The 16,052-nt window shown below is 39.4% G+C and overlaps 1 protein-coding gene across 2 annotated transcripts in view; it reads right to left on the bottom strand.

The window, feature by feature from the left end:
• The window catches only part of FGD4 (FYVE, RhoGEF and PH domain containing 4), a 165,347-nt gene that overhangs the window by 108,431 nt on the left and 40,864 nt on the right, over nt 1-16,052 (bottom strand). The window contains exon 1 of one of the 2 annotated variants that reach the window (XM_021673785.2): nt 8,305-8,423. The exons of the other annotated variant lie outside the window; for it this stretch is intronic. Within the exon in view, the coding sequence (XP_021529460.2) occupies nt 8,305-8,320 (16 nt within the window). The 5' untranslated portion in view covers nt 8,321-8,423. Of the gene's footprint in view, nt 1-8,304; nt 8,424-16,052 lie in introns of those variants that run through there. 2 annotated transcript variants of the gene reach the window in all.

A 16,052-nucleotide genomic window follows, 5' to 3' on the forward strand; every position in this document is an offset into this window, starting at 1 on the left:
AACTCCAGGTGGAGTTAAAGAGCTGGTTATTGCTATGAGGAAAACCCCCAATTTGGTGTTAAAAGTGTTCTCTGGGTAGAAAGAGATAATATCACTACCAAAAACAACCTAGACATCCCCTTACATGAAAAGTCACTAAATAGGAGCCTTGAGCATTCAAAAGCAGATTATTTATGGCCAACAGAGAGTAGGAAAAGCTCCTATACAAGGAGGAACCTCTGTAACAGTGAAATTAAAATTTTTATTGACTTCATAAACTGTGAAAGAAATAAAAACAGATGTGAGAAAAGAACTTAAAGGGCAAAAGTTAGCCTTTTTCTAAGAGCTGTAGCCAGCTCATTTATTCACAATGTCTGGTTTATACATCGACCAGATTCTTGGCTTTTCCCTTGCTTCTGCCCACTGCCAAACTATTTTCCATTTATTCACAACAAATTTATCTGCAAGTCCAGAGAGGAGAAGAAAATCGAACTGCCTAATATTTCATAAGTTTTCACAAGGATGCTGCTAAAACCAAATAAAATTGTTTTTAATTATCTCAATCAGAAGTAACCAAGGGTGAACAAATGTTTCTCTTTACAAAAGGGAAAGATCCTTTTCATAAGCAAATGCTTCCTGACATTGTTGCTGTTAATTCTGTACTACTTTGCTGGTTTATTTTTCTAAACTTGATTTCTCTAAATTGGAAATCCAGAAGCTAAAATATCCAAGCCTAACACTATTTCTGTAAACTACTTTCTGTGAACTTTATCTGCTTAAAACTACTTCAGCCTAATGTGTCACAACACTTTGTTTTGCAGTTACCAAACTGTTCATTCAACTTTTCAAACCTGTATTTTGCTTCATGGCAATAATAGATAAAATGAATACTGCTAAGTAGGAAAAGCTCCTCAGGACCGGCCAGTCACCCAAAAGCTGCTACTTTAAATGTACCAACACTATCACTTGTTTCAAGGTCAGCATCACCCAGACCTGCTGTGAAATGCAAGGTGATGTTTATTTATCTGGGAAGTGCATTTTTCTTTTCTTGACAAAAAAACAGGGTGATTACTGAAACTAGAGGTTGAAAGGTCAAATTTTTTGACATGATTATTTTATGACTGTGGGAAAGTTACTTCCTTATAAATTAGAGAAATAGTTTTACTGCTCTACTGACATCTCTTAGGTGTCGATGTAGACCTCAAAATTATTCTTTGTGATGGCTGGGAATTTCAAGACAAACATGTAATAAATTACATGGCTCTCTAAAAAAGCCTTGGTGATTCCCTCTACTCCTGACTCTCCTCTTTATTTGGAAACTCCTCTTTAAGACGAACATTACTGGCCAGGAGGTGGCTCACGCCTATAATCCCAGCACTTTGGGAGGCCAAGGTGGGTAGATCATGAGGACAGGAGATCGAGACCATCCTGGCCAACATGGTGAAACCCTGTACCTACTAAAAATACAAAAATTAGCTGGGCATGGTGGCAGGCGTCTGTAATCCCAGCCACTTGGGAGGCTGAAGAAGGAGAATTGCTTGAACCAGAGGGGTGGAGGTTGCAGTGAACTGAGATCGTGCCACTGCACTCCAGCCTGGCAACAGAGTGAGACTCTGTCTCAAAAAAAACCCCAAAACCAAAAAACATTACTATAAACCACATTTTACTAAACATTTAATATTTAGTAGCTTATAAAGTTAGGTATTGACTTTCCTTACTCCCTGCTGCAGAATCAGACTAGCAGGCCTCACATTTTTTCTAGACCTAGAGCACAATAGCATCATGTGTTAAGCTTCTAACAGTGTAGGGGATTGTTTCAGGCATGCAAAACTTAAAAAGCAAATACTGCTGTTAGCTTATCCATTATTTTCCATATTTTTTCTGGCTGACAGAAGGAGGAAGTTAGGACCAAAAAAATAAGCCAGTTGATCAAAGATAACCACTTTTCCAATTCTGAATTTTAAAACTGCATTACTTAAGCCACATTTAGCTATGTCTAATACAATTTTGCTCCTACAAATAAAAAGTATGACTATTTTATTCATTCAATGATAAAACCAATTTTATTACTCCCTTGCTTAAAATCCTTTAATGGAACTGCAAGGCCCAATGGGCAGGGGAAACCCCAAAACCTCTAGTTTGCATAAAGGACCCTTCACATTAAGACATCAATCTCAGCAGGGTTTGGTGGCGCATGCCTGTAATCCCAGCACTTTGGGAGGCTGAGGCGGGTGGATCAACTGAAGTTGGGAGCTTGAGACCAGCCTGACCAACATGGAAAAACCCCGTCTCTACTAAAAAATACAAAATTAGCCAGGTTTGGTGGCACATGCCTGTACTCCCAGCTACCCGGAAGGCTGAGGCAGGAGAATTGCGTGAACCAGGGAGGCAGAAGTTGTGGTGAGCCAAGATCATGCCACTGCACTCCAGGCTGAACAATAAGAGTTAAACTCTGTCTCAAAAAAAAGAAGAAGACATCAATCTCCTGAATGGCCCAATATCCATCTACCCAGAACTATGCACCTCTAATGCTCTAGCCACATTCCCATCTTCTCCATTCCTGGAAACCACAGTTCTCTTTTGATATGTTTCTCTCTGCTTTTGCATATGTTAGTTCTTTTAGTTTAAAAAACAGGAAGTCTTTGTTTAAACAAATTCATCAATATGTTACCTTTCTTAGAGGAAATTTCCTTGAATCAATGAAATGTTAGTTGTTTCTCCTTTTCTATTTTCCAAACACATATTTTGTACCTCTCCTGTGACATTTGTCACAGTCACTGCTTTTAGATGTCTATGAGGGAGGTAAACTTAAACCTCCTGGAAGATAGAGGTATTACAAAATTTTTAGGATTGAGTACAGTGAATACAGTTGCACTTCCTGACGCTAAGCATGTCTTGTTACCGTTCTATATCAAAATGGTCAATTTTAGATAAAGAGGTACCAAAGTATCTTTTTTCCTTGATATTTCTTATTTCACTATTTTATACTCTACATTAGTAACCCTGGTGGAAATAAATTTAAAAATTTACTGGACAATATTAGAGAAAAATGATATTTCTAATAAATCAGTAACTCTACTGATAGTCATTAGGAGGCTTACATTTATAAAATAACAAAATCATTTTCAAGCTTTGTGTAATTTCTTTTTGCTATAGTCAAAACTGATTCAATATTTCTAAGATCTCATGTAATCTAATAATGTATCATAATTACTATTCAGATCAAGTGTATTATCAAATAGAAAACAGTAGTTCATAGATTTTAACTGTGCATTTAGGGGGAGGTAATTTTTTTTAATGTTAACTGTTGGCTACAGATTTTTAAATGCAGGTCAATTTCCAATTATCTAGATAAATTTGGAAATAAATTACATGAAATGTAAACACACAAATAATTCTTTTTTTTTTTTTTTTTGAGACAGAATCTCACTCTATCACCCAGGCAGAAGTGCAGTGGTACAATATTAGCTCACTGCCACCTCCCCCTCCCAGGTTCAAGCCATCCTCCTGCCTCAACGTCCCAAATAGTGGGGGCTACAAGCACACAACACTATGCATGGCTAATTTTTGTAATTTTAGTAGAGACGGGGTTTCACCATGTTGGCCAGGCTGGTCTTGAACTCTTGACCTCGTTATCTGCCCACCTCGGCTTCCCAAAGTGCTGGGATTACAGATGTGAGCCACTGCGCCTAACACACAAATAATTCTTATGCTTTAATTCAGGTACTGGATTTCTACTCCACATCAAGCCTTACGGGAACTACTAAGGAAACATTTCTAGATAATTTTTTACTCAATCTTTTTACTTTGCTTATCACTCTCCTACAAGAATGTTTCAAAGAGCGAAATGACTTAAATGTAGGAAGAGGAAAAATAAAAAGAGGGCAAGGACATCCTTAATATAAAACATTGAGTACATCTTTAATAGCAAAAAATTTTGCCACAATTTTCTCCTACAGATAGTATCGCTCCAGATTTCTTGGTTTCACACCCCAGAGCTTCTCCCTCATCTCTTTTCTGTCTTACAACACAGCCCATTAATTCATCATCCAAAATCATTTATGGGCTCACCACAGAGTCCAGTCTCACTAACCCCTCCTTACTTTCTTTATATCACCCTGGCCTCTGAGACTTCCAATGGCTGGAACTCATTATTGACATTCTGCTCAACAAGGGACGTTAGAGGTTAGCAAGCAAGGATACTCTTAAAAGAGAATTGAAGGGAAGAAATGGAGAACACTACAAATATTTATAATTTATTGAACTTCTTATATGCCTGCTTATTTCATATTTCCCAACAGAAGAAGACATTGAATAGTAGAAACATATTCAATCAACAAATATTAACAAAGCATCCAGTATCTATTACCTTTCTAGACCTAGATAACTTTCTAGGTAACTTTAACCTTTCTAGACCCTAGGGATATAGCAGTGAACACCACAACAAAAACATAATCTGTACAACATGCTAAATGCTAAAAGTGCTATGAAGGGTCAGACACAGTGGCGCACGCCTGTAATCCCAGCACTTTGGGAGGCCGAGGCAGGTGGATCACCTGAGGTCAGGAGTTCGAGACCAGCCTGACCAACACGGAGAAGCCCCGTCTCTACCAAAAAAATATAAAAAATCAGCTGGGCATGGTGGTGCGTGCCTATAATCCCAGCTACTTGGGAGGCTGAGTCAGGAGCATGGCTTGAACCTGGGAGGCAGAGGTTGTGGTGAGCCGAGATCACGCCATTGCACTCCAGCCTGGGCAACAAGAGTGAAACTCTGTCTCAAAAAAAAAAAAAAAAAAAGAAGAAGTGGCAATTATCTGCCTTCCATTTTCAGAGGTGCAAACAGGCTGCGAGGTAAAGAACGGACTCCAGGAGGTCAAGGGTAGATAGGAGGCCAGAAGAACCAGTCCAGGGGAAAGCTGTGTTTAACCTAAAGCAGGGCAAGTAGCAGTAGAGGCAGTAAGACATGGTCAATCTGGTAGATCCTGAAGCAAGATTTGTTGCCAGATTGTACATAAGAGAAAAATGATTCAAGGAAGGCTAGGTTTTAGGACTGAGCATAAGAAATAATAACTGCTGGCCAGGTGTGGTGGCTCACACCTGTAATTGGAGGCTAAGGTAGGCGGCTTACAAGGTCAGGAGTTCAAGACCAGCCTGACCAACATGGTAAAACCCCATCTCTATTAAAAACACAAAAATTAGCTGGGCATGGTGGTGCGCACCTGTAGTCTCAGCTACTCAGGAGGGTGAGGCAGGAGAATCGCTTGAACCGGGAGGCGGAGGTTGCAGGGAGCCAAGATCAAGCTACTGCACTCCAGCCTGGGTGACAGAACGAGACTGCCTCTCAAAAAAAGAAATAATAACTGCTTTATAATGACATGGAGAAGATAAGACCACAGTGACACAGTATTTATATTTTTTAATTAAAAAATATATTTGTGGGCCAGGCGCGGTGGCTCACGCCTGTAATCCCAGCACTTTGGGAGGCCGAGGTGGGTGGATCACGAGGTCAAGAGATCAAGACCATCCTGGTCAACATGGTGAAACCCCGTCTCTACTAAAAATACAAAAAATTAGCTGGGCATGGTGGCGCGTGCCTGTAATCCCAGCTACACAGGAGGCTGAGGCAGGAGAATTGCCTGAACCCAGGAGGCGGAGGTTGCAGTGAGCCGAGATCACGCCATTGCACTCCAGCCTGGGCAATAAGAGTTAAACTCCGTCTCAAAAAAAAAAAAACATATATATATACGTATATATACATATGTATATATACACGTATATACACGTATATACACGTGTATACGTGTATACACACGTATATATACGTATATATACATATATATACATATATATGTTATATATATATATATTTGTGTGTACTTATTCTCTAAGAGGGTGAAAGACCCATTTTTCCCAAGCCCAGTTTTATTATAACAACCACCATGTAAAATGACCAAATTCTATGATTAACACTATTTTTCTTCTCAAAAGTGTTTTCCTTCTGTCTACTTCAACATATAACCAATTAACTTGGGTCAATTTGCCAGGGAATAAAAATGGAAGGACCAGATCTAGCCAGAGCTTAACAAGTGCTGTGGTGGGAGATAAATCAGAGAACACACCCAAACCAGGGTGAAGACATTCAAAAATGTACTTCAGCCAATAAAAATTAGCTTGTTATTTTATAAAGAAAAAAAGGCGCCTAGAGTAAAGGTTATCAGAAGGTGGATCAGGAAGTGGGCAGGGATGGTCCAAAAACATCTAAGAAAATGCCTTTTTATTTTTGGAATGAATAAAAACTTTTCCCTAGATTATTCCAGGAGCCTCCTATCTACTCTTGACCTACTCAAGTCTATTCTAGTATCTAAGAGGAATTGACTGAATTTAAATATTAATCCTAGTTTGCAGTTTAGGTTTCACATGTATTTGGATGTTTATTAAATGAGCACCAAGCTACCATCCTTCCAAAGAACTGCATATTTCCTATTGAGTCATTTATTATACTCTATCATATTTCATTTCTTTCATGTGAAAGGAGTTTGCCTGCAAACATAAGCTTTAAAAAGTTTTTTCAGGTCAATAAAAAAAGATAAAACTTATCTTTCCTGTGCACTGCCTGGAACATAAGAAAGAAAAAAAAAGATAAAACTGTTACAAATAACATATGCACTGAATATGCATATTTATAATTTTTCTGAGATGATTTAATAAACTTATCCAGTAGTGTGGGCAGGAAGTGCTACATTACTGTCTTTTCAGCTTAAAAACCTAAAAGGGAACTTATAAAGCCCACATTGTTACAGTGGCCATTCTCTAAAGGATGTTGTCCATAAAACAAGAGACAACAATTTCTATGTTTATCAACATTGACCTCTCAAGCTTCATCTTTCAGTTCTAAAAGTATTTTTCTCCCTAATTAAGAGCTGCCTTCCGGGAGGGAATACTGATTCTCTCCTAGTACAAGATGTTTGAAGATGAAATTAGAAGGGAGAGAAGCTATTTCAGGAAACAGAAAACCTAAAACTTCTCTGCTAGGGTAAGAAAACACTTCCCTTTTGCTGTATTTTTTTTTTTTCTTAAGTTCATATTAAGAGTATGATGGTAAATTCTGGAGTGATCACAAGACCTCCAAACTTTATGCAAGAGTGGTGGAATGCCTGCAAAAGAATTCAGGCTTCTGCCTGAATGGTGGAGGGAGCAGGGGCAGGCATGGACTGGGCAGCTCAACCCCTGAGCAGCCATTAGAACCTGGGAACGGAGCCAGCTGTGCAGCTGCAGGAGGGGAGCCTCAGCTCACCAACCCCAGCCTCGGGCTTCCACACTCAACGTATGCCCCGGAGGCTTACGGAAGGAAAGAGTGACACCACCATCAGAAACAATACTGATAACTGTGAGGGCTGCCGGTTCTAAGTTTTAGTTTATCTTGTTCAGCAATGTAGACATTTTTATATCCAGTCAAAAAAGAATGAGAAAATAGATAAACAAAATGAACCCATTTCAGCTATTAAAAATATTTTTAGCAGATATTTTCCATCACATGATTACATTTCTGTCACACCACAGAATTACCTTTCTATTTCAAAGACTCAATTTCTCATTAATATGCTCTCTACAACATTCAAGGAGACCACAGTGGGTTAATACTACTACCACTAACAATTTTTAAAAAACAAACCCATGCCTTTCTCTACAATGTTGTCTTTTATGGAAAAACAAATACTACTTACTCCCCTGAACTTCACCAAAACAAGACTGGGATGGTGGGAACTGTTGTTTGTTTGTTTTAACAGAACAATGCTCCATGCAGTAGCACTATAAGAAGGATTCGTGGTAAATACTTCTTAACACTTGTTCACACCAAAAATGGAAGGAAAAAGAGAAAACTGTCGCTTTCTGTCTCTGTATGTCTTCCAGTTCTAGAAGTATTTTTCTCCCTAATTAAGAGCTGCCTTCCAGGAGGGAATACTGATTCTCTCCAATCATCTCTGTTTGAAGACGAAATTAGAAGGGACAGAAGCTATTTCAGGAAAAAGAGAACCTAAAACTCAATGACTGAATTTCCAAACTTTACTGATGTTAATAAAAATAAGCCAGAGAAACATAACTACCAAACACATTTGCATCTGGTTAGCCCAGAAGAAGCCTCTTGGAAGAGCCAAAACCCATCAATAGCACATATTTTAATCTTGAAGTTGAAAACCAATGTGAACTTTACTAACTTTAAAAGAAAACCAAACTGCCACTTTTACATCCCTCAGCATGCTGTGTTATAAAGTGACCCACACTGGCAAGAAAAAAATATATCTACTAGAAAATGAAACCACTTACCTTGATCAGTGGACATGATTTCACATAAACTGATAGATAATTAATCTACTCTGGTTTAACAAAAAGATATTTGGCTTTACTCTTTTAAAGTCCATGTGATAAAATCTCACTCCTGGCTGTAAAGCCTCAAGGAGGCTGAAGATAACACAGAATCTGCCAGGAGCTCAGAATTAATGCACTATGACTTCAGTGCATTCTTAAAACTTACTGCCCGAGGACAACCTCTTCAAAACATGCCACACCTCCACAGAGGGCGGACTGCCGCAGCGCAGTGCGTGAGATGGAGCACACGAGCACAGAGAGACTTCTATTTATCAAAGAAAAGTAAACAACTGAGGCACATGGAACCCTTAAAAGCATTCAAAGTACAGCTGGGAATAGGGCGATTTCTAAATGGACTAATGCCTTAACTATTAGTAATGCTCTAAAAAGCTAACGGGAAAACAGTTTGTTTCTATTTTAACAGGGCTACTGCCCTGGACAAAGATGTTGGTTACAGATTCAGGATTCACAAGCTTAAGATGTTAAAATCTCATTTTGAATGACCTCAAATACCATTTTCCCATTTATGTTTTCCTTTTTAGCACAGCTCATTGATTTCAGTGACAAAATGATATAGAATTAATAAATACTACATACAAATTTCCTAAGGAAAACAAGTTGTATATGTTATTTCAGAACATAGTTTAATTGGTAAAATATTTATTACTCATTTTTGTCTGTCTTTATAATTTTACATACTTTAATCAGTACATTAAAAATTTCTCATAGCCTCGAAAAATCAGAAAATGTCAGATTAAGAACCAGCTGCGGTGGCTCACAACTGTAATCCCAGCACTTTGGGAGGCCGAGGCGGATGGATCACCTGAGGTCAGGAGTTCAAAACCATCCTGGCCAACATGGTGAAATCCCGACCCTACTAAAAATACAATTAGCTGGGTATGGTGACATGCACCAGTAATCCCAGATACTCAGGAGGCTAACGCAGGAGAATCGCTTGAACCCAGGAGGCAGAGGTTGCAGTGAGCTGAGATTGCGCCATCGCACTCCAGCTTGGGTGACAGAGTGAGACTGTATCTCAAAAACAAATGAACAAAAGAAAAATGTCTGATTAAAATATTTATAAAATTACAGTGAGTTAACAGGCTGCAGACATTCTCCCTCACTGGGGACAATAACCTCTCCAGGGTTATTTTGTGTGTCCAGACATAGTGGTTCCCTCTCTCTGGTGTGCATGTGAATCACCCACTGGCTTGTCAAGACATACATCACTGGGTGCCCTGTGAAAGTCGGAATCAACTGGTGCACGGTGAGGCCACAGAATCTGTATTTCTAGTAAGTCCCCACGTGACACTGATACTGCTGACTTGGGCCTTCACTTCAGTAATCACACTTTGAGAACCACTGGGGCAGTGAATTGCTGGGTTAGGGAGGATTGAAAGACTTGCTAAATTGCACACCTGCTAGGAGCTGATGGATGTCAGGCAGGAGCACAATACGATGCCAAGGATGAGGTGTGAGGGGGGGGTTTGTTCTACCACTGCAACACAAGTTGCTCATCAGGACAAAGGGGTTCTCAATCATATTAATAAAAGTGGTACTTTTTAATAACAGAAATGTGTATATAAGGCATGAATAAATTAAGTTTTACAATTAATCTAATACAGAATAGGGTAATAGCACATGGAGAAAATAAGTCAAAGAGAAGAAGAAACCTGAATTGTTTTTAATTCCTTTGCAAACTCCACCCATATGTGTTTAAATTTCACGGTGGCAGGGAAACTGTTTAGGTTTGATTCCAAGACCACTTAGCCTTGGCAAATTTCACTAATGTAAAAACCAGAGTATTTCCCTGTCACAAAAATTCTGCAACATCTGTCTGTACTTCCTGAGCTTTGATAGCAATGTTTAAATTATAATCTTAGGTTTGGTATTAAAACAAACACTTAAAAAAAAAAAAAAAAGCTAACATTTGCTTTGTGCCCACTGCTGTGTTTAAGCATTTTCCATGCAAAATTTCATTAAGTCCTCACTGTAAGGTAATAATTTATCATGGTCTTACAGAAGAATATCACTCTGTAAGACAGTGATAATTTATCACCATTTTGCGGAAGAGAAAACTAGGTTTAGGAGGTTAAATATCTTGACCACTCATGCTAGTAAAATGATAACCATTAAGACAATAATTTTTTAAAAAAAGACATTAAATTCATTGTTGTACAATAAATTAAGATATAATGGTACAGAAGTCACCCTTTACCTGTGATCAACTTTAGTCTGAAAATATTACATACTATATTTTGAAAGAGATAACCACGTTCACATTATTTTTATTACAGTATATTGTTATAATTGTTCTATTTTATTGCTCTTGCTGTTAATCTCTTACTGTGACTAATTTATAAATTAAACTTTATCATAGGCATGGATGTAAAGGAGAAAACACAGTACACATAGTGTTCAGTACTATATGCAGTTTCATGCATCCACTGTGGTCTCAGAATACATCCCCTGTGGATAATGGGACACTACTGTATTCACTTTTGAATCTTTATAGATGAAAGCCAGAAATCAAAATATGGTTTACAGGAGAACGTGATAACTAAAATAAAATATAACAATTATGATTGACTCTCAATTGGCCACAAGTGGACAATCTGCAATAATATGCAGCGTCTACCACAAACTTAACACTAAATTCTAGGCTACCCAATAGTAGCAACAGCAGTTTCTCACCAGTTTGGAATGCACTTACCATATGAGCCAGCAATCCTAGCTCTTAAGCACTTACCCAAGTAAAATGAATATTTACACTGACAGAAACGTTTACAGATGCTTTATTCATAATCACCCAAAACTAGAAATACCTACTTGTTCTTCCACTAGTGAATGGGTAAACAAACTGTGGTACATCCATACAATGGTATACCACAAAGCAATAACAAGGAATGAATGAAAGATACCTGCATATGTATTAGAAAGGGCTACACACATATACGATTAGATAACACACTCTGGAAAAGGCAAACCTATAGGAATAGTAAACAGATCCAAGGTTGCCCGGGCTGGTGGTATGGGAACTGACTTTTCATAAAAGGGCATGACAGAATTTTGGAAGCTAAAGGGACTGTTCTGTATCTTCGTTGTGGTGGTGGTTATATGACTATATGTATTTATCAACACTCAGAATTATACCCTAAAGAGGTTGAATTTTGGCCGGGCGCCGTGGCTTATGCCTGTAATCCCAGCACTTTGGGAGGTGGGAAGATCACCTGAGGCCGGAAGTCTGAGACCAGCCAGACCAAGGATTAGCCCTATCGCTACTAAAAACACAAAATTAGCTCGGCGTGGTACTGCATGCCTGTAATCCCAGCTACTTGGGAGGCAGAGTCAGGAGAATCCCTTGAACCCGGGAGACAGAGGTTGCAATGAGCCAAGATCACGCCATTGCACTCTAGCCTGGGCGACCAGAGCAAGACTCCGTCTCAAAAAAAAAAAAAAAAAAAAAGAGGTTGAATTTTAATGCATGTAAATTATCTTTTAATTTAAAAAAATTTAGAAGCAAATAAAAGCAATTTATTCATTAAAAAAGCAAGAGGTGGGCTGGGTGCAGTGGCTCACGCCTGTAATCCCAACACTTTGGGAGGCTGAGGTGGGTGGATCTTGAGGTCAGGAGATTGAGACCATCCTGACCAACATGGTGAAACCCCGTCTCTCCTAAAAATACAAAGATTAGCTGGGCGTGGTGGCGCGCGGCTGTAGTCCCAGCTGCTTGGGAGGCTGAGGCAGGAGAATCGCTTGAACCCAGAGGCAGAGGTTGCAGTGACCTGAGATCATGCCACTGCACTCCAGCCTGGCGACAGAGTGAGACTCCGTCTCAAAAAAAAAAAGAGAAAAGCAAGAGGCTAGGAAACTGGTTGTCATATATAATGTAAACTCAAAACTAAATGATTTTTGGTATATTCATTATACTCGTGGTCAACAGCAGAGATAATTCCTACTTATATCTATTTTCCATGATTTAAAAAAAAACAGCAAATTCATTAAAAATGACATAATTAATTCCCCATATATCGTCCATTTGTAAAAGCTGAAATTTATGACAGCATATCAAAAGGGATCTATTAAATATGTTTAGTCACCTTAATTTATTAACGTTATCATACATATCAGTCTTGAAAGACACCTAAAATCCATGCCAGTGAACTCACAGTTATTCACAAAATATCTCATATTCTGAAGACTTAGTGGCTATCATCCAACCTTTTCACCTCTCCCTCTCTGGAGAGATGTTATTTGTGTACACATTCCACTGAATAAGAAATTTTCCAAGTTCTGATAAACATTCACATGATATTTCTCTTTTTAATATGGAATCACCTAGGCTGGAGTGCAGTGGTGCACGGTCTCAGCTCACTGCAACCTCTGCCTCCTGGGTTCAAGCAATTCTCATGCCTCAGCTTCCCCAGTAGCTGGGATTACAGACAAGTGTCACTGGGTAATTTTCGTATTTTTAGTAGAGACAGGGTTTCACCATGTTGGCCAGACTGGTCTTGAACTTCTGACCTCAGGTGATCCACCCACCTCAGCCTCCCAAAGAGCTGGGATTACAGGCATGAGCCACAGTGCCTGGCTCATATGATATTTCATAACAATGTTTTTTCATTATATTAAACTTTTTAGTGAAAGCCTACCTATATTACTTTCAATAGCTTACCATTTTCCATGGCAATGTTAGCTTTAATAAATTATGTACAAATAAGCATATATTGGCAAACAAGTAACAGGAAAATCATTCCTAGTAAATGCTAGAATTTAACTAACAGTTCAGATAGAAAATGGAGTAGAAAAACATAATGGAAGTAGGCCAGGTGCAGTGGCTCACGCCTGTAATCCCAGCACTTTGGGAGGCTGGGATGAGTGGATCACCTGAGGTCAGGAGTTCAAGACCAGCTGGCCAACATGGCGAAACCCTGTCTCTACTAAAAATACAAAAACTAGCTGGGTGCAGTGGTGCGCACCTGTAATTTCAGCTACTCGGGAGGCTGAGGCAGGAGAATTGCTTGAACCTGGGAGGCAGAGGCTGCAGCGAGCCAAGATTGTGCCGCTGCACTCCAGATGGGCCAACAGAGCGAGACTCCATCCCAAAATCAAACCAAAAAAAACCACAAAAACCAAAAACCAAAAAACAACAATGAAGAAAACAAAACATAATGGAAGTAGTTGTGATTCTCAATTATCAAATAAGGAGTAAAATTCTCAGTTTGTACCTCCAGTGTTATTTAACTGAGGCAATTCCCATTTTCACAGAATAAATCTAATCTGAATCTTATTTTTTTTTTTGAGATGGAGTCTCGCTCTGTTGCCAGGCTGGAGTGCAGTGGCGCAATCTCGGCTCACTGCAACCTCCGCCTCCCGGGTTCAAGCAATTCTTCTGCCTCCCAAGTAGCTGGGACTACAGGCCTGCACCACCATGCCCAGCTAATCTTTGTATTTTTAGTAGAGATGGGGTTTCACCATGTTGGCCAAGATGGTCTTGATCTCTTGACCTCGTGGTCCACCTGCCTACTCCCAAAGTGCTGGGATTACAGGTGTGAGCCCCAGGGCCCGGCCTATTCTGAATCTTAATGTATTTTGTACTTGTTAGTATTTTAATAACAACGTAATAAAAACAAATAACAATTCCTCCAATGGCTTAAAAACATATTATAAAAAAAAATAACCAATTGATGCATAATTTCCATTTTGCATGTCTCTGAGGCTTAATAAAATGAGGCATACAAATTATTGAATGAATGCCCAGTAAATCCTGTTGCTTGAATATTTTCATACTAAGCTGTTTTTGTACAAATCTTCAAAGCAAACCTATTATCCTTGAACGTCTATTTCTGTATTAAAAATAATTAATAACAATTTTTTTTTTGAGACAGTCTCACACTGTTGCCCAGGCTGTAGTTCAGTGGCACAATCTCGGCTCACTGCAATCTTGGCCTCCTGGGTTCAAGCAATTCTCCTGCCTCAGCCTCCTGAATAGCTGGAACTACAGGCGGGCGCCACAATATCCAGCTAATTTTTTTGTGTTTTTAGTAGAGATGGGATTTCACCATGTTGGCCAGGATGGTCTCGATCTCCTGACCTCATGATCCGCCTGCCTCAGCCTCCCAAAGTACTGGGATTACCGGGACAAGCCATCACAATCGGCCATAAAAATGTTTTCTATCACCTCTTTAGTTATATGTTCACTTATAGTCACACACACACACGAGTACAGTTGGCCTCTATACAAAGTTTCCACATTTGCAGGTGCAAGCAACTGTGGATCAAAAATATTCAAATACAATTCAAGTAAAGCAATACAATACAAAATAAAAAATTTTAAATATAACTATTTACATAGTGTTTATGTTGCACAGAGTTAAATATTATGAGTAATCCAGAGAAGATTTAAAGTATAAGGGAGGGGCCAGTGCAGTGGCACACACCTGTAATCTCAGCACTTGGGGAGGCTGAGGCAGGCGGATCGCCTGAGGTCAGGAGTTTGAGACCAGCCTGGCCAACATGATGAATCCTTGTCTCTACTAAAAATACAAAAAGTCAGCCAGGCATGGTGGTGTGCACCTGTATTCCCCGGTATTAGGAGGCTGAGGCAGCAGAATCGCTTTAAACTGGGAGGCAGAGGTTGCAGTTGAGCTGAGATTGTGCTATTGCACTCCAGCCTGGGCAACAGGCCCTCCGTCTCAAAAAAAAAAAAGTATAAAGGAGGATGTGCGTACCCACCCCACGCATACTGAGTGACAACTCAGTATAGTTAAGAAGAAACTTTACCAGCCCAGTGTGGTCAAGTTCGTAATCACGCCTGTAATCCAGGCACTCTGGGAGGCCGAAGTGGGAGGATCGCTTAAGTCCAGGAGTTTGAGACCAGGCTGGACAACATGGTGAAACGCTGTCTCTACTAAAAATATAAAAATTAGCCAGGTGTGGTGGCACATGCTTGAAATCCCAGCTACTTGGGAGGCTGAGGCAGAGGTTGTGGTGACCTGAGATCACACTACTGCACTCCAGCCAGGGTGACAGAGCAAGACTTTCACACCCCAAAAAAAAGAAAGAAGAAATTTTATCTGCAATGTCATCCTCCTTTGATTCTCTTCCACTAAAAAAATATAATACTAGAGAACAAAAACATTATACAAACCTAAATTAGGAAATTGATCCCTAAACCTCAATTTACAATCTGCCTGATCTCATCTATGTGGATTTCAGGGGGTGATATTTCCTCTCTCAGCATTTCCCCTCATCGTGGTCAACTTACTACATTAAAATACTAAGATAACCATGACACAGATGATACGCTCCAAGAAGATACCATGTTAAGGATGTTATTCTGTTGTACTTGAGATGTCTGGCCAGGCTCTGGGAAGAAATAATCGATTCTGGATGTGTGTGGGGCCCCTGGCCAAGCGGAGGCAGGACTGCTCACTGCTGCTGTCAGGGTTCCACGGGCTGGGCTTCCTGCTAGACACCCTTCCATGTCTATGTACAGATCAGCCTGACATTAAACACTGCGTAATACTCCACAGTTTAACTCTATTGCAATCCATTTAATTAACTAATAAACATAATTTTATTGTTTTTCTTTAAAGATCATCCTAGTAAATTTCTCTATATTTGCACAAGCACTTTTCTGGATAGATTACTAGATGTGAACTTGACAACTCAGTGGTATATGAATTTTAGATTTTGGTAACTTA

The sequence above is a fragment of the Aotus nancymaae genome, unplaced genomic scaffold (genome assembly GCF_030222135.1).
Source record: "Aotus nancymaae isolate 86718 unplaced genomic scaffold, 86718_ANA_hifiasm-v0.15.2.pri h1tg000092l, whole genome shotgun sequence".
NCBI lineage: Eukaryota > Metazoa > Chordata > Mammalia > Primates > Aotidae > Aotus > Aotus nancymaae.